Source organism: Pinus tabuliformis, chromosome 8, assembly GCF_031772625.1.
Source record: "Pinus tabuliformis cultivar Carrire ecotype Pingquan chromosome 8, CPIR1, whole genome shotgun sequence".
NCBI classification, from domain to species: domain Eukaryota; kingdom Viridiplantae; phylum Streptophyta; class Pinopsida; order Pinales; family Pinaceae; genus Pinus; species Pinus tabuliformis.
The window spans coordinates 1870244495-1870265024 of record NC_142294.1 but is presented as its reverse complement, the minus strand read 5'-3'; the positions used below and the strand labels follow the sequence as shown (position 1 = coordinate 1870265024).

The 20530-nt window shown below is 35.3% G+C and overlaps 1 protein-coding gene and 1 pseudogene across 1 annotated transcript; both read right to left on the bottom strand.

The window, feature by feature from the left end:
• Positions 1–1117: 1117 nt before the first annotated feature.
• On the bottom strand, positions 1118–5062 carry LOC149243811 (putative pectinesterase/pectinesterase inhibitor 51). Its single transcript, XM_089367863.1, has 3 exons — positions 4814–5062; positions 1539–2240; positions 1118–1242 (listed from the first exon to the last, which is right to left on the bottom strand). Exons 1-2 carry the CDS (start codon positions 5046–5048, stop codon positions 1552–1554), a joined length of 924 nt encoding a protein of 307 aa, XP_089223989.1. The 5' UTR covers positions 5049–5062; the 3' UTR covers positions 1118–1242; positions 1539–1551.
• Positions 5063–7484: 2422 nt separating this feature from the next.
• LOC149243810 (uncharacterized) lies at positions 7485–14424 on the bottom strand (annotated as a pseudogene).
• Positions 14425–20530: the final 6106 nt, after the last annotated feature.

Below are 20530 nucleotides of genomic sequence, written 5' to 3'. Positions count from 1 at the left end.
GCATGTATGAGTGGATATCACAATGAGACTTTTCAGAACATTATATACCTTAGTGTAAGACAAGGGATGAACAAAGAGGAATCCCAGATAAAATGGAGACTTCTGGCTTATTTTAAGTTTGATACATTATAAGTGCTACATGCTTTTTCCAACCCTAGCGTTGCTTCTGATCCTAAAAGAATTCCACAATGTTCTGATTTTTATTGAGAGCTGAGAAAGTGTTAAAACATGTGTACAAACTCATAACGTTAAAGAGGAGTATACTATAAATATAAGATTTATCCCACGTGTCTTTCTAGTCCTGTCAGCAAATCTAAAATAACTGATCTTACCATTGGTTTAGGAGCCTATAATACAATTGGATGGATATAAACTCAATTACATCTTAGAAATCATGGGAAGACAATCATATGGATGGAAATGATAAACATACATAAAGTTGAAAAAAGTGAATGCATCATTTCTTGTGTGCAGCATAAGGACACCCACAGGGAGATATATTTTGAATAACATCACTCCTTGGAAAAATCAAAGAGAGTGTATGCAAATTGTCACACAGAATAAGCCATGACGTTGTCGAGAATAACATGCTGTTAAAAATTAAGTACCTTATTCTTCAAATGATCAAAGTATTATCCAAACTTATATTGTTCTAGAATCTATTAGTTCCAACGATGTTTAAATTATTCTTCATTGTGGTTGTCTTTTTATTTCTGGTGTTAATAATAGTTTGTATCTTATACCAGGAAGGTCAGACTTTTATAACTTTCTAGGTCCGGTTTTTATTTCAAGCCTTTTAAAAGTCTTTTGGTTAGTTTAAAAAGTATGCTGTAATGTTGTCGTAGAGTCCTCTATTACCAGAAAGCTGACCGATAGACTGGTTTTTGCTTCTGTTCACCAAATCGCTCTGCACTTACACTCAGCCTGTATAAGAAGTTGCATGTTTTTTTTTATATTAAGAACATATTGAGAACTTGAATGATATCTACTTAAAACTTGAGAGTCAATATTATGTTTGGTGGTTCAATAAATCCCTGTAATTTTCATTCAACCAATTTTCGTGATTTAAAAAAAAAACAACAACAAATACAGACACCCATAGAGTTCATAAAATTTTTCCAAAAGTTTTATCCCATGCTTCAAACATAACTGCGGGAGGATTCGCCCAATCACAAAACAGTGCTGCGTTGAAACTTTCCCAGTAACAAAACAGCTTTCCTCTGCACCAGGTACAAAATTATTCTGCCATTTTGGTCATCAATGTCGATCAAAATAGTGCAGTAAAAATTGCAGACAAGTACAAATAACATTTTCCTCCAATGAAAAGCAAGTGGCTCCTTCATAGCAGATTGAAATTGCAATACTCCAAAGACAGATGAAACAGTGATAGAAGGAAACAATGTGGCTCATGGATTTTTGGGTTGCAACTGTCTGAGAATTTTTAGTCCCATTGCTTCCTGTTGAATTCTTCACCATCATCAGGGAACAACAACAATGTAGAAGAAAATCACGCATTAGAAGATTGCATAGTAACCAACCTTTGTTTTTGGATTAATTGATTGTATCTGGCAGCCATTCGTCTCCCTGTATAAAGTTTCCAACAGTATACATTCCTACATTTCTCTCAGGTATCTGATTAGACCATGGCGTTCTTCCAGAAACCTTAGCTCCCGGCCCATAATTCTGGTATTCCCCATAGTAAAGCGTGTTAAGAGCAAAGTCCTCTATCCACGGCATCCATCCCTCAGGGCTAATGGCCTCTCCCAAATATGAATTTATGCAGATTGCTCTGGAGTACATCTTCCATGGCCGACCCAAATAGCCTTTGTAAATTTTTGGGTTGGCATAGGAAGCCCTCATATATTCTTCAGTTCCATTGATAGTGCAGTTATGGAAAACAAATCCTGTGGGCTCGGCTGGATCTGTTCGACCCTGTGCAGTGACAGGATCTGATGATCCTTTGTCTGAGTTTATTTGACGAGGACGCAGCAGAATGAGACAGTTTTCAAAGACGGCTGCCGAGTCTCCAAATATGAAGTCAACAGTGCCTTCTATTCTGCAGTTTCTATAGAACTGACGAAGAATATGAGTGTACAATGTATCCTGGTGGCCAAGAAAGGCACAGTTGTAGAAGGCAGAGTGATCACTATCTACTCTTAGGGCTACCGCTTGTTGACTACCTGGCCCTGCTGCATTTTCGAATGTTATATCCCGTGCTAAGAAGCCATCAGCATTTACAGCTGCAATTGTGAAAACAAATAAATTAGCAATCATCAACATCTAAAACAAGATTTAGTGGGATCGAGGAATATGGATTGATTGAATTTTCCTTTGATAAGAGTTCAAAACCAAAGAACGATGGTAATTGTAAGTATTAAATTCCGTCTTTGTTTAGAAATAGCATACACATATTTATCTAGTTATCAGAATAAACAGAGGATCCGATTTTAGCATATGCCCATTGAAATTTCTCAAACTTACAAACCCCAATGCATGTTGAAAGACATTACACCTATCATATGAAAGGGTTCCAAATATCTTATTCTTAAAATGTAAAACGATAATTAATTTTTTTGCTGCTTTAATAGGATGAAAGAAGTGCAGAATCTGCAAAAATAAATGTTATTGCTCTCTTCTTTTCAGCAACCTACAATCTGAAGAAAAGCATTATTGCTTCCCTTGCAAATGACGGATTGCATTCCAAGCACTGCTGGATTTTGATTGTTTCCTTCTCCTCTCATTTGTATTTTGTTGATGCTTTCTAGATCAGCATTCCTTTGCAAGGGAATTAATCTGGGTTGAACTCAAGTAGAAAATTTCTCTCTCATTAATTGGATGGTCATTTTCACAATTGATTGTCTCCAAAGAAGTCTTGTCAGCCAAATCTCTACCTTTCCTCAGGCTTTTAAGTTTAACCAGCATGCAGGTCCTCAGTGTTGTGGTTTGGCATTTTTATCCAGTAGTTCTTAGCAACATGGCAGAAAGGGCACACTTTATGTCCATGCAAAAGGAATTGGAAGCAATGGTAGTGGATTCCTTGGCCACAGAATTGAACAAGCGTTTAAAGCCCTTTGGGTTCTGCAAGAAGACCCATAAAAATCTGCAAATGCATCAAAGAGAATTGCTTCCTAGATCATACTTGTACAATAAGTGATCATAGTAGAAGGTCATTTGATTGTGAAACCGTTGTGGGATTCAATCCAAGTGACCTGAATTTACTGTAGATAGACGTCCTCTTTGATATCCATGTTTATCTCCATTCAGGGGCTAGGATGTCACTAGGGCATCTAGAGAATAGCTAAAAGGAGGGAGGCACTCTTTGAAGAACTGAAGACGCCTTTAAAAAAACAGCACATTCGCTAGACAAAGGGGCCTGTGGAGGCAATCTAAAAAAGGCAAAGGGCCAGATAGGAGTTTCCTGTGAAGAAAGAAGACAAGTCCAAAAATGCTCTCAAGGAAAAAGGGATGAATGCCAAACTGTTTGTACAATGGGTTATGGAACTGTTTGTTTATGCTAAATCATACACTGTAGCATGAGGAATTGGACTGTCTCAGCCTGCGCGCAGTCAGGTGGTAACGAGGTAGGCCCCAAGATTTCAACACCATATAGTACTATAGGTCTGTTAATTGTCTCAAAAATGCATCTCAGAAGAGATGTCCTAAAAATGCATATGGAAGTATTGTCGATCAAGCATGGAGAGAGACCTATAACCCTTTCTAATTTTGGGTTGAAAGACATGCCTTAAGCTAAACCTAAGGGCTATGGATCAGATCCCATAGATGTATAAGCAATGGTAATCTCCACCTCGCTTCCTTTGAAGAAGAAGTGGAAGTTTGTTAGGGTGCTCTTGGATATTTAAATCACAACCTCAGTTTCACTAAGGTTCACCACCATCATTCTATGACCATCACATTGGCAGGGGCATCAAGCTATCTCTGAATGTCCCTAGGGGAGGAGGCTAAAAGGATCAGATCCTCTGCAAATAAGAATAAGGTAAACAAAACATGGTGTAAAACGTAAACATCTCCCTTGTGGAAGTACTCGCTCGGTTATGCTCTAACCCATTAATGTATATCCCATGGAATTTCATGAAAGCAACTATGAGACACTCAAAGATGCCAATTTCACGTAGTCTCCAGAACGATAATTCCCTTGGAACAGAGTCCAAAAGCCTTCTGAAAATCCACAAAGCAACAGGACTTTAGATGAGGGAAGTCAGCTTCCTTGATAATAGCACACAGGCTAAAAATGTGGTCACTAGTTTCATAATCTCTTCTAAGACTTGGTTGCCCCATAGCTTTGAATTTGTTCCTCTCTATATGTTGAGAAAGCCACACATTCACGCCCATAACATAGAGTTCGACAAAGGCACACCCAATCATAATATTCTTGTAATTATTTCTATCAGAAATATCCTTCAATTGGAAGATGGGGTGGATGATATTTTGAGACCATGAAGAGGGAAAGCCAATGCAAATTCAACTTGCAGACCTTACTCATCTACTTCTTTGCTGGTGCTCAAGATCCTAACAGTTTTTTTAATGTCTCTTGGGGTGAATTAGTGACAAAAGGTGAGAGAGGAGAGAATATGGACTAAGGTTGACCCGAAAAATCACAGAGGGATGTGGTCCGCAAGAACCATGTGTAATGATCAAAACATGTTGGAAGAGCAGATTTTCCAATTTCAATTCAAGGCATCTCAAATCTGCCAGGAACCACACCATGATCAAACACAATAACAAAACCAAACTCAGGCAAAGAAATAAATTCCAACTTAATATGAAGAGGAAGAGGAACAATGATGAGCATTACCAACAGTTGCAGAGCCATATGTACTTGGAACACCAGGCAGGGATGGCACACGCATAGACCCCGTGATCACAGTCTTCCCCATGCCATCACCCACAAACATAAGATTAGTTTTACTGGGAGGAACCCTAACAATCTCCTTATACACCCCAGCCTTTATATGTATCACGAATCTCCGCTCAGATTTATCCGGTGCACTGTTCACCGCCTGTTGAATACTCATAGAGGATTCATCCATGGACACAGTCACATCGGGAACCAATTTATCAACCTCTAATACATCCCAAATTTGATTATAATGATGGTAATAATCTGCAGTACTAGAGGAATTGGATGATCTCTCTGTTTTTGGAGGCCTCCATAGGACCATATTCTATCCGTATGTATCCAGAGCATCTACCATGCTAAGGGCATTGCTGGTCAAGCTCATGACTGTAAGAACAGGTTACGTTACACAGCGGCTGCTCAGCGAGATTTGAAGCAGCAAAAAAACCCATTGTTTGATTATATATAATAAATTAAATATAATCAAACAATGTAGTGACTTACAGTTCTGCCATCTTAACCTGGTTGGAGTGTTCAGAAGTTTTCTTCGCGCAAGGATAGTAATCGACGGATTTCAAGGGGCAGGCCTGCCTCCCCTGATTCAACCACTCTGTCAAAGCGTTATCTGTCCTGGGGATCTCCATCTTTGTCCCTTCCCCAACTCAGCAGCAATGCTTGTCTCCCCCGATGCAGCTAACGAATCTTCCAGTGGAGTAAATACGCAGAGGAAAAATACGAAGGCCGCCAAGAACAGCGAGCCTGAAACCAAATCCAGAGTGAGGGCAAGCGTTGATCTGCGAGGGCAAGCGTTTGATCTGAGGTACAAACCCTGCTGCCCAGATGAAACTATTCGATGAAACGCCCAAACCGTTTGGGCAACCCCGATCAACGGCTGAAATGGTTGCAATCGGCTAACATATAATCCTGTGGCTTACAAGATGACAGGTAGGCAGAGAGGGGAGTTGATCTCAGAGGGAAACGCCTTACGGCGTAATTATATTTTAATAATAACTTGTATAGGTACAATAGATTTTTTATGATTTTATATTCATCCAGATCTAATTCTGTGTGGAGGGTGTTTTATTCACTATTTTATTAAACAATATTAATTATATTATTAAAAGGTTCTTCAATATGTAAAGTTTAAATTAATCTATAAAATAAGTTGAGTTGATATGGTAAACACTCAATTAATGGAAAAAATAAAATTACATAACAATTTACAGTCGCCCTTCTAAAAGTGTTCACTAAACATAAACAATTGGATTCGTAAATAAAAATATCTAACGATATCTAACCGGAGTGAAATGTAACAGACAAAAGAAGCCATTGGACACCATGATATCATAATAAGTAACAAATAACAAGGAATATTAAGACACCCCAACACAATCTTATGTCAAAGTGCATCAAATCATGATTTAATATGGCATTCCATGTTAACTTAGGCATTCTAGTGCAACACATCTTAGAATTGTCCTGATGGAATGAAAAGTAGCAACCTGAAAAATTCAGTATCTACAAACAGAAGAAAAGGTATCAGTGAAAATAAGATGAAGTCTTGAAGGTACCAATAAAAAGAAAAAAGGACAAGAGCAAGATGGTAGGATGCAGAGATAGTTATATATTAGTTATCCAAAACAATGAAAAGAAAGAGCACTAATCTAGGTCCATATTGGTGGTCACCCGCCTATTCTACTTGGACCCTCACCATTGTTTCTTTCAGTTTTTCAGTTTCCTTAATTGTAGCACAATTTACTATTTTTGGCAGTTTTTCAAGAACTGAACTTCCGGAGCCGTTTTGAGCATGGACATTTTTAGGAGCTAATATTCTCAGGTGGGCTAATTTTCAATGATTTTTCTAAAAAAAGATTCGTCAATTTCCATTTTTTATAAAAATGATTCGCCCAAAATTTGCAATATAAAATTATTTTACCATAAAAATCGCCAACATTATATAGAGAGCATATTAAAATCATTATAAATCTCAGTATTTTTACAAATACATTAATAAACATTTTATAGTTTTCATATTAAAGACTAGTGAGATTCGCCAATGTTTTTAAACTTCAAAATAATTTTTCATCCTTAAAATTTTCCCTGGTCTTGAAACATGCATATCAATAAAAGCAACAAAAATGCATTGTCAATCATGAATTTTATCCCGAACTAAAGTTGAAATTCATCAATACACAACCTATAAAAGTAGTCAAGCTCAAATCACTCAATCTATTCTAGTATTTTAATTTCCACCCTAAACACAACTTCAAAAGACATTTGTTGCATTTTTCTTAACATAATCATCTCCATCAAAGATTTTTGGTATCGACAATCAACCACACTAACTTTGTACATTGAGCTATCAAAATGATTGCCTCCAATAGTCAACAGTTCCAATGCTTTCTTTTCTTTACAAGTATTGATGAAATGTTTAAAAGGTTAAGGTTCTAGCTACGTGAGCATTAAGGCAATGTTGGAGAGCAAACAAATTCACAAGTAGCCCACCTACATTAAGACAATAAATGTTAGCCTTAGTTACTAGCTATTAGGTTACATAAAGCTCCCACAACAAGTAAATAAGATACAAGATTTTATTTCTACAAGATCTTTCCTTTTCCAAGGTGAGGATTCAATTACAAACTATCTTGAGTTGCTTTTCTGCCTGCAAAGATCCACTTATTACCTGCAACTCATCCAATTGCTTTGTAGAGAAAAGCAACCAACTAGAGTGCAGATTTGATTAGATTCAATGAATTTCACTTTGTCATTTGTGTTATTACTTGCCAATGTCACCAGATAAACAATAAAATCAACTAAAAGCTAATGCAAATCACAAACTTCCTCACATATGTGTAACACCCTAAAATCAATGATTTCTATTCACAGCATTTCCAACCGTATGAAAAAATTTGTTGATAGAGCGACATTGCAACAAACAAGCATGATTATCAACCTACCTAAAAAGCTAATGACTCGTTCAGAAGGAAATCAAGTATGCTAAACTTGAGCATAATTTGGTGCAAGGCAGTAATCAAACTAAACACATTACGAGAAAGATATGCACACCTCAAAGGGGCAGAAGCGAAGATAATGAAAGAGCCAGAGTTTTCTTTTTTTGCTACAAATAAATCTGACGGGTAGGGTAAACCAACAATGTGGGTCATAACTCATAAAAACAAAATTTAATTGATATATAATACTAGATACAAACAACATACAACATAAGGCTAATGGAATATGAATCAAATTAGAAACCTTCCACATCCTGCTCTCAGCTATTGTGAAAAATCAAAGAAACTGTGAAACAATGGCAAAACCTTAATGACCCAAGAATATTCTACATTGTTTCAATGAGTAGTTTCCAATTATTCTAGCATCATCTCATGCATAGAACATTTCGTATAACAAAGCTACTAATTCTGCCCTAGAAACCTTACAAAACACAAAAAAAATAGGAGCACCTTTTCAGTTGAAACAAAGTACATAATGAACATGATGAAAATAGAAATCACTTAGCATGAACATAGGATGCCTAAGTCTAAAATTAATCTATGTAAGAATCCCACACCTTGTTTCTAAATACAATCTGGATTATCAACTCAACTGTGCTCTAAAAAGTGGTGCTATAAAATAAAGCACTGAATGCAATATGAAATGGTAGAATAAGAAACAAGAAGAAATACATCATGATGGCTTATATGGAAACACCACTGTAACCGCAAACAATAAGATTTGCATAGGTACTTGTGCCATGATATGTCTTTGAACAATTTCAATTAACTATTCCTTTGAAGGGTTGGGAATTGCATCTACCTATTTCACAAGCGTGAATTTCAGTCTTCAGATATCTATGAATCCCAAACCATTATGCAAAGTGGATTTACAAAACATAAGTTGTTTTTAGCATAGACAAAATTTTCAGAATTATGGCTAAGATTCCAAAGACCACTCAATTCCCATTATCATCAAATAGTTGTGGCAACTCACAAGATTAAAGTGCTTCCAATATCTCACAAAATCCATTGTTTCCAATTTTCTCAAGTCTACCTTCTACATGATTTGAAAATCAATTACATCTTCAAACAACTTTCAGATTTATTTAGACTAAACATATAAATATAGGGGCAAAATTCAAGACCAAACTTCAGATACAATGACAAAATTGCCTATTTTTAAAAGGAAAAAGTTCAAAATAAATAAAGGAAATTAACACTGTTAAGACTCCGATGTGCTTACCAACATTCCATGTAAAGGTTCCCTTGAACCTGTGGACTGCAATTTTTGCTAATTGATTTAGACATAGATGTCATTGTCTTGTGGGGCCTTTGTTTGGACTTATGTAACTTTGGAAAATCGTCAGAAGCTATTGTGACAAAAATATAAATCATTCATGATCCGAACTTAAACAGAAACGCAACAACTTACAGACATAATCATAAACAAAGAGATGCAGCAGAAAAACACTTCATTTCATTAATAGAAAAATATTGAACTATGCTTACAAACATGATGGAAATAAGATAGCTCGGGCAATGGTAGCTTATCTCTGAGAAGAGTGTGGCAACTACATGCCTCTGAAATGTGTTACAATGAGGCTCAAGGGCATATTTATTATTGGAAAACACGAGAAAACCCTAAACAAACAAAACCATAACCCCAGGAGATGTAACTCCAAGAGTTTCTGGGCCCTGTTGGGGTTAGTTGGGCGGCCAACTTCCCAGGATCGTAACTTGGTCATATTATCTCTATTTGGCGCATACGATACCTTATTAGAAAGGTCTTTTTGAGTACTATAGGTTTTGTTGCAAGCCCTTACCTATGGTTATGGGCTTGCCACGGACCCAAAAAAACGTCGTTTAGGGGGTCAAAACTGCTCCAGAAATTCATAACCCAAAAAACTGCTAAAAATAGTAAATGCTGAAATGACAAGGAAATAGATGAAACCAACTGGGGGGTCTAGGTGGAATAAGCGAGTGGACACCAATATCCACCTAGATTGTTCCTCTCCCCTAGGAATAAATGGTCCCCATTGCGTGCAGAGCCTCCATGAGGTGAGGAAATTTTTGTTGAACTTGGTCCCCAGTGAACCACTTGCCCTGGTGAAGGAGTTGGTCTGCTTTGACAACTCGATATAGTTTTATCCTCTATTAGCGAGTGTTCTTAATTTGTGTGTCCATGATATGATCAGTTGTGGCCTGTTCCATGTAGTCCGGGTTGAGCTCTGTTGGTGTGAGATGTTCTGCAATGTCAGATGTGTCCAATAATGGTGGAAAGTATGGCCAAAGACAATATACATTGAACATTGGGTGCAAACCAAGGAACGATGGGACACTGAGCTTGAAGGCATTATCACCAACGGACTTGGTGATGGTGTATGGCCCATATCAGAGAGGGTGAAGCTTGTGGTGGGGTCAAGCAAGGCGCTCCTTCAACAAATGTAGCCAAATTTTGTCGCCCACCTGGAACTTGTACGACACTTGATGTTGATGATGGCGCTACTTGTACTTAACATTGGCTCTGTCTAATATATCATGGATCTACTAGGGGATGTGTTGGATGCGCTCAATGAAGTTGTTATCCCTTTCAACTTCAAACTGAACGGAGCCGAATCTACCTAAGTGACTACAAATGGTATGGCCACATCAATGGGGCATAATGGATGACATCTCAGCCCTACCTGAAAGGGGCTATGGCTTGTTGAACTGTGGAGAGCTCTGTTGGACATAGGGGAGACTTTCATCCCATGTGTGTGGATGCTTCGAGTGGTACATGCACAGAATGTGTAGATCATCCCGTTGACAACCTCAGTTTTGGTATGGAAAGTCGTGGACTTAGTAAGTTTTGTATCCAGCATCGTTTAGAGACTTGAACCAAATGCACTCAAGAATCTGCTATCCCGACCTGAGACAATGTACTGTGGGATCCCAAAGTGTACCCATACTCGCTCAAAGAAGAGCTTAGCAGTGACCTCTGTTGTGATACTCTTCTTGCAAGCCACCATGATGGCCATCTTAGAGAATTTGTCGACGACCACAAAAATGAAATAGTTGCCATGCTTAGTAGAAGGAAGGTCTGACATGTAATCCAAGGAGACAGATTCCCAAGGTCGGCGAGGAGTAGGTAGAGGAGTGTACATGCCTTGCTTCTTTATGGTTGGTTTGGAAATGACGTAGGTGATGCAGGATCTAATGTACTTCCCAACATCCTAACGAAGTTTCAGCCAATAAAAATACTTTTGCAATACCGCCACTTTTTTCTCTACTCCGAAATGTCCAACAACCTGACTGTAGTGCACCTCCCAAATTATCTTGGCATGCTCACTTGAAGGAACACAGATGTGTCCCATGTGGCATAACAGTGCATCCTGAAGGTGAAAATTTGGAACTTGCTTCCCTTCCAGGAGTGTCTGGCATATGCTACTAAATTCTGGATCGCTCTTGTAAAGATGCGGCCACCTCGATGTCTCGTGCCCACAGGAGTTGAGCACAGTGGTTAGCACCATGACCGGTGGTCGGTTAAGGCAATCAACAACATTATTGGTGCTGCACTTCTTATAATTAATGTTCAAATGGAAATGTTGCAAATAGGTGGATCATTTCTGATGGCGATCATTTTGCAACTTCCCTTATGTCTGTATGAACTGTAGAGGTCGGTGGTCTGTGTGGATGACCGTTTCCTTCCCCAGAATGTAATGCTTCCATTGACGACATACCTACACAATGGAATACATTTCTTTGTCATAAGTGGGGTACTTTCGGATGCCCAAGCTGAGTAAGAACCGCACCAATAACATAGTCAGAGGCATCTGTCTCAATCTCAAATGGTTGTTGTAGGTATGGTAATGTGAGCACTAGTGCATAATAAAGGTGATTCTTCAACTCAGAGAATGCTTATTGTTGGGTTTCCGACCAAAAAAACTTTGCTTTCGCTCCGACCTTGGTGACTTGACTTAAACACCAAGTGATATGAGAGAACCCCAACACGAACCTACGGTAGAAATTGGCAAGACCCAAAAAGCTACAGACCTCTGTTAGAGTGGTTGGGGTTGGCCAATCCCGAATGACTTGTATCTTAGATGGGTCCACATGTACACCTTTCTCATCAATGATATACTCCAGATATTGAACCTAGGTCAGGCCAAAGGTGCATTTCTCCAAGTTAGCACATAGCTTGTGTTGGCACAGGGTTTGAAGGACCTATTGAATATGGTGGAGGTTCTCTACCCAACTCTAGTTGAAGATCAATATGTCATCTAAATACACCACCATGAATGCATTGGTGAAAGGTCACAAGATGTCGTTCATCAGTATCATGAAGGTTGCAGGGGCGTTCGTTAATCCGAATGGCATGACCAACCATTCGAAAAGGCCCTCCTTAGATTTGAAAGCAGTCTTCCACACATCAGAGGGTTAGATAGGCACTTAGTGATAACCTGAATTTAAGTCAATCTTGCTCAAATATTTGGGCCCCTTGAGCTGGTCCAGAAAGTCATCAATCTGTGGGATTGGGTACCTTCTCTGGAAGTCCAAGACCCGAAAAATTGCTAAAAATAGTAAATGTTGAAATGAACAAGGAAACATATGAAACTGACTGGAGGGACTAGGTGGAACAGGCGGGTAACCACCAATATCGACCTGGATCAACTCATTATACTTTCCACGAAATTATCTCAATAATTTTATGAGATTTAACAATTGAACAGTAAAGGAATTTTGATTCACGTAATTCTAAGCTACTAGAAATAAAATTTCCATAGTTGTTTCTATCGACATCCTCATGTCTAGTTGGTGCATCCACATGGCTAGTCGGTGCTTCTATAACACTTAGAGCATTTCTCTGTAGCTTCAATTGTATACCATCTATGAGTTCCTGAGAGGAATAATAGGAAGAATTTTATTAAAATGTAGCCCTTCACTGTTTGACATATTGTCCATGATTTTTTGGGGTTAAATGTAATAAAGTATTTTTATACAATAATAAAACTAGGAAAATCAAGGAAACAAATTTGATCACAATGCGATGAAAATTGATGCAATGCTCCTCGAACATAAGATTTCAAACACCTTCCCATAACTAGTTCCAACAGACATATCAGAGACTAAGTAGTTTGTGACATTAAAAGAGAAAAAAAAAACTCTGGAATCAAAAAACTGAGCAGAATTTGTATTCATAAGTAACTTGGTAGACTCAAACTGTGCATACTTTTTACCTTTAGAATATTTTGATAGATATTACTTGAGCAAATAATTATCCAACATTCAGCTGGAATTGAGATTGTCATTTATAACAAAAAATTAAAACACTAAGCACCCACTATTCTTACCCAAGGCAAGCAACGAGACACAATTTTGCAGCATAATTTGTTGTGTGCACATGCAGGTTACGACCTTTTCACTGGACACTAAACTATATATGCAAAATTTAACACTTATTGATAGATAACACTAAGCAAAAATGTCCATGTGAGTTGAATGCTAATGTGAGAAGCTCATAAATTAAATTTAAATTAAATTCAAACTAGTCACTTAAAAGTGTCCATTTACTTGCAAAGACACATGAAAACATTTAAATATTCCATAAAAGCTACTTCAACACGCGAATTTCAAAAGAATTCAAACCCTTACCTATCAACTCTCAAAAGACTCGCTAAAGCAAATTTCCATTAAAAAGACATATAATAGGCCACTTTTACAAGTTCAAGAAAATGTTTCAACACTTCATAAACATTATTGAATGAAGATCACAAATTTTTTCGTTGAATACAATATAAATCTCAAATTTTCACCATTCACTCCACGAAGATCCCAAATGCGTAAAAAAATTAATTAATTTCAGAGTTGCAAATTCAAACCCATCTTTTCAAAAGATTGGAAAAGGAAGGTGAATATTTACTTACAATAAATAAATAAATATTACTAAGATCAAGAAAAATAAATTTAAATCCGCATAAACATACAAATTGGGTTTGAGGTTACAAATTCAAACCTACCCTTATAAAATATGAAAAAGAAAGACATGGATATTCCCTTATAAAGTAATGTATTAATAGTAGGTTTTTCTGGGGAACAAGAAAATGTCTAAACGTTGCATAAACATACTAGAAATATCCAAAGTTTTGGTTTCCTTTGTTAAATATCAAGAAAAATATATAAAAAAACCACCAAAAAAAACGCTTAAACTCCGGCGTCAAGAAAAATATAGACCTCAGCACATGAGATTAAATAATTTTCACATTGAAAGAGAAAACACTAATTTCACATTTCTTAGTTAGCTATTAGGAAAATAAAGAGCTTCCTAGTAAGCTATGCTAGGAGAAGCATCATAATTTCATCTTCCTTTAGAGAATTAAGCAAGAAATGAGAGAATTACCGTCCCCAAAGCCCAACGGCCTTCTTGACAACGCCACAAAGTCTAAAGAGAACATATTTCGTCCTGTTATTTCCGGTAACAAGAACCTTAATATACTTTGGAAGTACAGAAATCTCCTCACCTTCACTATCTTAGCAACAAGGAGACAATCAAGATATGAAACCCTGCTGCTGCTAAGGGTAGACAACTACCTCCTGCATCAACAAATTTATCACATAAATATCTCACATAGAGACTTAATGTGATAATGATGTAAGCACATAACCATCATTGGAGACAAAGAGTAATGGAAATCCATGACAAGTACAAAGCAGGGATTCAGAAAAAGCAAAAGACTTACACGGTGAAGAAATACATACTTACTGCAAGGCATTGAACAAGGAACCAATGCGAGAAAGCATCAATGATCCACTTGGAGAAATTGCTCACAAATTGAGGCACATGGGCCACAATCTAGAACATAACCGAAGAGAGGTTGATGCAGAATCCCACCATTTCCCATGGGGTGTAAATACACTCTTAGAACCATGTTTGAATCCATTCATTTGCAAGGGGCATGCACATTGAAACCGCATCCAATATATTCTCACTAAACATATCCAACCCCTCAAAAGCTGATCGAGGAAGAGAAACTAGCCCTCAGATTCCTTCTTCCCACTAGATGGCGGGGTGGGGTTGCATATTTGTTAAACTTCTACTTCCTCGATTTTCTATAAACGAGGAGAGAATGTTGGGTGTGGAGCCTGACTATCTTCTTGATTGTTCAGAGGTTATTTGTTTTAGCCGTGTTAGATTCATGTTCCTAACGGGGAAACAATGCCACTCGCTTAAATGTCATCAGGGGAGTCCAAGGGGGGGCGACGATGACTTTTATGAGCCCCCTAGTGGGGGTTCGAGGGCAGTGCCCTTGAAGCTAAAAATAGATGAAAAATTTCTTTGTAAAATATTGTAATTTCGTAGTCAATATGGGTTGTTCATTAGATGGATGATCTGACAGTAGAAGTTATGTTAATTTAGGGGTTTTTTCCCTAGAAGTCAACCCTCAGTTTATATGAGGGAATTGTATTGCGACTATGTATTATTATTTTGAGCGAGAGAGAGAGAGGACGTTGTGTGAGAGCAAAGATGAAACTACAACGGATCTGTTGTAAGTCGTATCTCTTCATTTTGTTGGATAATATAAAAATAAGGACTGGTTGTTTCTCCATGGATGTAGCCCAAATTGGGTGAACCACGTATATCTGTGTCTCTCTTGTTTTATGTGCTTTTGTATTTGTGTTTCCACAATATTTTGTGCATTTCATTGCTCCACTAATTAATCTCTAACCAAAAAACTCTAGGGAATCATGCTAGTTGTTTGCAAAGAAATGATCACACAACTTTTAAGGATTCTTGGATCAAATGCATCCCCATACTACCCCTTGATCTCTAATCTGTTTTAGTTTTCATCTCACTCAGTTCATGAGTCAGCCGATCTTCTACCACGATGCGTACACACACTGGCTTTGGCTCGTGTGAAGAGAAAGACGTAACAACCAAAAGAAAGAGGCCGCATCCATTCAGATGATACGAAGGACTTAACTTAGAAAAAGGACGATACGAAGGACATAAGAAAATAACTTAAAAAAAAGACAAACCATACGAAGGATGCAGAGCTCGTCGTTGCATCAAATTTTGTAGCTTTGATGTGGCGGCTGCACTCAGAACATTGTCTTGGAAAAATAAAAACCTAATGTCTACTGTAGAAACTCCATGGATTTTTTGCAAATTTTTTATATGTACAAAACTAATACAAAACCATGGTTCATAGATGTCACTGCTATGCAATTACATAATAATCAAGTTTTATTTTTTTTAATGATTTTTAAAAATTTAGTAACATATAGATGATTATAATAGATTGATATCTTTCAATATTTACTACTCATTTAATTTAAATATAATCATTAAAAAATCTAATAAAAACTTATATTTTAAAAATTGAAAAAAAAAATTATTGGAAATAGTGGTCATGTCATTTGCTCATAATCATTAAAAATCAATAAAATATTTGGTTAAAAAACTTACTTTTTATTTTAAATACAATTATTAGAAAATCCCATGTGACATGTTATAACCTTTTTTCATATCTATTTCTAACAATAAAAGTGGTAGGTTTGGGATCCATACATAACGCAAAGCCTCTTCAACCACTTCGGACTAGAAGGTATTAAACTAAGTTATACTAATGTGTATTTGTTATTATATACGCTGTAGGCATGGTATAATTTGTCTTTGACTTGGTATTAGTTTGTCTTTGACCAAAAATTTATGGCACTTATCCATTTGTTATTTTTTATTATTATTTAAATTTATTTATTTGTAATGTGATTGGTTGAGGTCTTATTATGGGTTGTTTAGTAACTTCCATTTCTATTAGTTACTAATATTTTGTTTTAAGTTTTATTTCCATTTTATTTAACTTTATGATTTTTTCATGTTCTTTTTTCTATTATTTCTATTTTCATGAATTATAATTTTTTTCACAATATTTTCAATTTAAAATGATTTTTTTTTTCTATTAGTTTATATATATATATATTCTCCCCTTTTCTATTATTACCATTTCCCTCAATTATAACTTTTTCTCCATACTTTATGAAAGAAGAAACAATATTTTGTAATTTTTTTTTTGTCTTTTTCTTTGCCTTTTTTTTTCTCTATTTTCAATATCAATTCCTTAATCGAAGTTTTTTTTTTTGTTAATTTTTAATTTGACTTTATTTTTTTCCCTTCATCTTTTTGAAACAACAATTATACAATAAAACTTCCATTTCAATGACTTTAATTAAATTAGTAAAAAACAATTCTAAAAATAAGAAATTAATAAAATTTAAACAAAATTTGAGTGTAATTTTCTCCATTGTCTTATATATACACATCTCATTCTTCATTCTATTTCAAATCTTAAAGACCTACTGTCATTATTGCGGACATTCAAATATTATAGATTTGGAAAATGACAACTTGTGAAGTTGAAGTCGACAATCTTTGTAATGTTTATTTATTTATTTTGATTATTGTTAAATTGCAGATTTCAATTAATCATTATTTTATTATTATTTGTAGGTCCCTTCCTTAACTCTAACAATGGTTAAAGCTTTTCACACTGATGACTATCCCTCGCATGTAGTAATCTCCCATGCAGTGGCAAAGGCACTTGTGTCCAACCACTATTCTGTTGCCCAAATCCCATTAATAGGTGGAATTTTTGTAAAAGTATTGTAGAAATTTAGTCGTTATTACTCATAAAAGTTGTTATTATACCTGCTTACGCATTCAGTTTTGCTTTGACTGCCTATTAGTTTGCCTTTGACCAAAAATTTATGTCGTTTGTCCATAGTTTAACATTAGGAATTCAACTTTTACTATTTTTTTGTTTATTTGTAAGGTGATTTGTTGAGGTCTTATTATGGATTGTATAGTAACTTCCATTTCTATTAGTGACTAATTTTATGTTTTATGTTTTATTTCATTTTTATTTAACTTTATGATTTTTATTTTTTTTCTTTTTCTATTATTTCCATTTTCATGAATTTTATTTTATTTTTTCTATATTTTCAATTTAATTATATTAAAACATATTTTAATAATTTTAATTATAAAAAATTATATATATTAATAAAAAAACAAAACACACACACATATATATTAAAGTGCATATATGTTAATGCAAATAACATTAGTTAATCGTATTTCTTGATCTTGGTGACGCCTTTAAACAATACAATATTTTATTGGTTGTTTTATTTTTGTGATGAAATTTTATGTACTTGCTACACACACATACACACACATATATATTTATGTCTTTATTTTTTTCTTTTGTAAATGAGTGCAAGATTTTATATTAATAATAACAAAATTTTACATAGATAAATCTTTATGTCTTTGTCTTTATTATTTTTTAATTTAATTAAGCTATATTTAAGCAAAGCGGCAGGTACTAGCTACTATGTAGCTCTTGTTTTTTTCGAGACCTCTACTATTATTTTGTTTCTTACCTTACAAAGCAAGATGTGTCTCTTTTTTATGCATGGGTATAATGTTCCCAAAATTAAGATTGTAACTTTGGCTTAAGGGGGTCACTGAATTTTCTAAAGTGGAGCAGATTTTTTCAAGTAAAATTGTATAAATTAGAAATATCTTACATTACAAATCAAGATGGGTCTCTTTTTGATGCACGGGTATAATGTTCCCAAAATTAACATTGTAACTTTAGCTTAAGGGGGTCACCGAATTTTCTAAAGGGGAGCATATATTTTTAAGTAATATTGTATAAATTAGAAATAATGAATTTTTGAAGTGTCTTAGTTTTATAAGGAATCTAGTTTGTTAGAGGAATTTTGATGAATAACACTTTTGGTGATGTTGCAAATTGTAAAGGGGATAAATTTCCATGTATTTTTAGACATGAGAAAATGTGTAATTAAATTAGTGATCGGTTGGAAGGAAGCCCCATCTTGTCTGTTGTAATGGTTGATATTTTAATAAAAAGTGATTGAGATAATCTGGTCAGTGGAGGCCTGACAGAAAAGGCAAAGGATGCAGAAAGAGCGAGTAGTAAGAATACAAGAGGCCAAGGCAAAGTACACCCATATACTGTAATTACCCTATGAAATTTTGTGTGTTAGAGATTGGGGTTTTTTATACATGCCAACATATACATTTCAGTTAGTGAGAACATATTCAAGCCTGGATGGAGACTTAGGATATCAATTGGAATGAGATCCTAGAGCAAGTGTACTCTTGTAAAGTGTGGCTGAGAGATAACCTTAATGAAATTCTGAGGAAAATCAGATGTGGTGGAAGACTGATTCCAATAGCACTTTGATGTTTTGGTAGTCACTATGTGATTTCATCAGATGTGGTGGAAGACCGATTCCGATAGCATTTTGATGTTTTGGTAGTCACTATGTGATTTCTATAGCATTTATGATATGAACATAGGACTCTTAAAGATATGGATTTTGGGATTAGTAACAAAAAGCTAATCCTTTCTTTTGATGAAGTAAAGGATTTGAGATTAAATGAGTACAAGTATAAACATAGATAAAAACAAAGTATATTTGAGTGTTGAATTTGTGGGAAGATAATTTTGTTTCAAACTATAATTTTTTGTAAGTATGAACACAAAGAGAAGGATCCAAGGATCCAAACAAAAATGTTTTCTATTCATAATTATGGGAACATTAATTTCATGTAACCACAAGTTGACGAAGGAGTTTTGGAAAGCAGAGTTTGCTGGCAGTGTTAAGAGCTCTACCGAAAACAATAGTGCATCACCTTTCTTGTATCATTTATAATATAGCTTTGCTATACTAGATCTTAAATTTTTGTGAGGAATTATTGAGCGGAGAGGCTTATTTTACAGTCCAACCAACAACAATAGTGCATCACCTTCCTTGTATCATCCATGATATAACTTTGCTATACTAGATATTAAATTTTTGTGAGGAATTATTAAGTCGAGAGGCTCATTCTACAACCCAATATGAGGGCATGTGTAAGTTTTTCCGTCGGCCCATCCGTAGAGTTGACGCATGTCCATAAAAGTTTAAATAATATCCGCTATAATAATAAAAATTGAATATGTTGTGAAGTAATTAGAAGTAAAAAAAAATGTGAGTAAAATGTTTAAACCTTGTAATGTGTAAGTTTGTCCGCCGCTCATCAGTAGAATTGACACATGTACATAAAAGTTTAAATAATATCCGCTATAATAAAAAAAATTGAATATGTTTTGAAGTAATTAGAAGTAAAGAAAATGTGATTAAAATGTTTAAACCTTGTATTTTTCAAAAATATTTCAACATAAGATTTAAATAAACTATTTGAACATCTATGTTGAAATAAATTTTTATGGCTAAAATGTTATTTGGTCCTATATATACTCTATATAGCATTTATAAATAAAATTTAAACAACAAAAAATTATACATTGTATTTTGCACTCTAAAGAGATTTGCACTTGAAGAAATTTGATCCCTCTCTACTTATGTTAAATTCGCAATTAAGATAAATCTATGCTGGTGATACAACAAATACCACTATTATATTAACACTAAGTCAAAAATATCTAAAAACTAGGAGACTCAATAACAATAATAAATTTAATAACAAAACCCTTATATTAGTCAATATGATGCACAACATCACCTCTTAAGGGGATGGGTGGCACAGAATAGGTGATGGGTGGCATAGATGTGAAAATGTGCATTTGTAGTAGCAATTTTAATTTCTATTTGTAATATCACAAAATTATTA

What these genes read in the sequence shown, in the direction of transcription:
- LOC149243811 (XM_089367863.1), bottom strand. Translation starts at nt 5,048, where the DNA reads ATGGATGAATCCTCTATGAGTATTCAACAGGCGGTGAACAGTGCACCG. An exon ending in ATATGGCTCTGCAACTGTTG is followed by an intron (nt 2,241 to 4,813) that starts GTAATGCTCATC and finishes TCACAATTGCAG; the next exon opens with CTGTAAATGCTGATGGCTTC.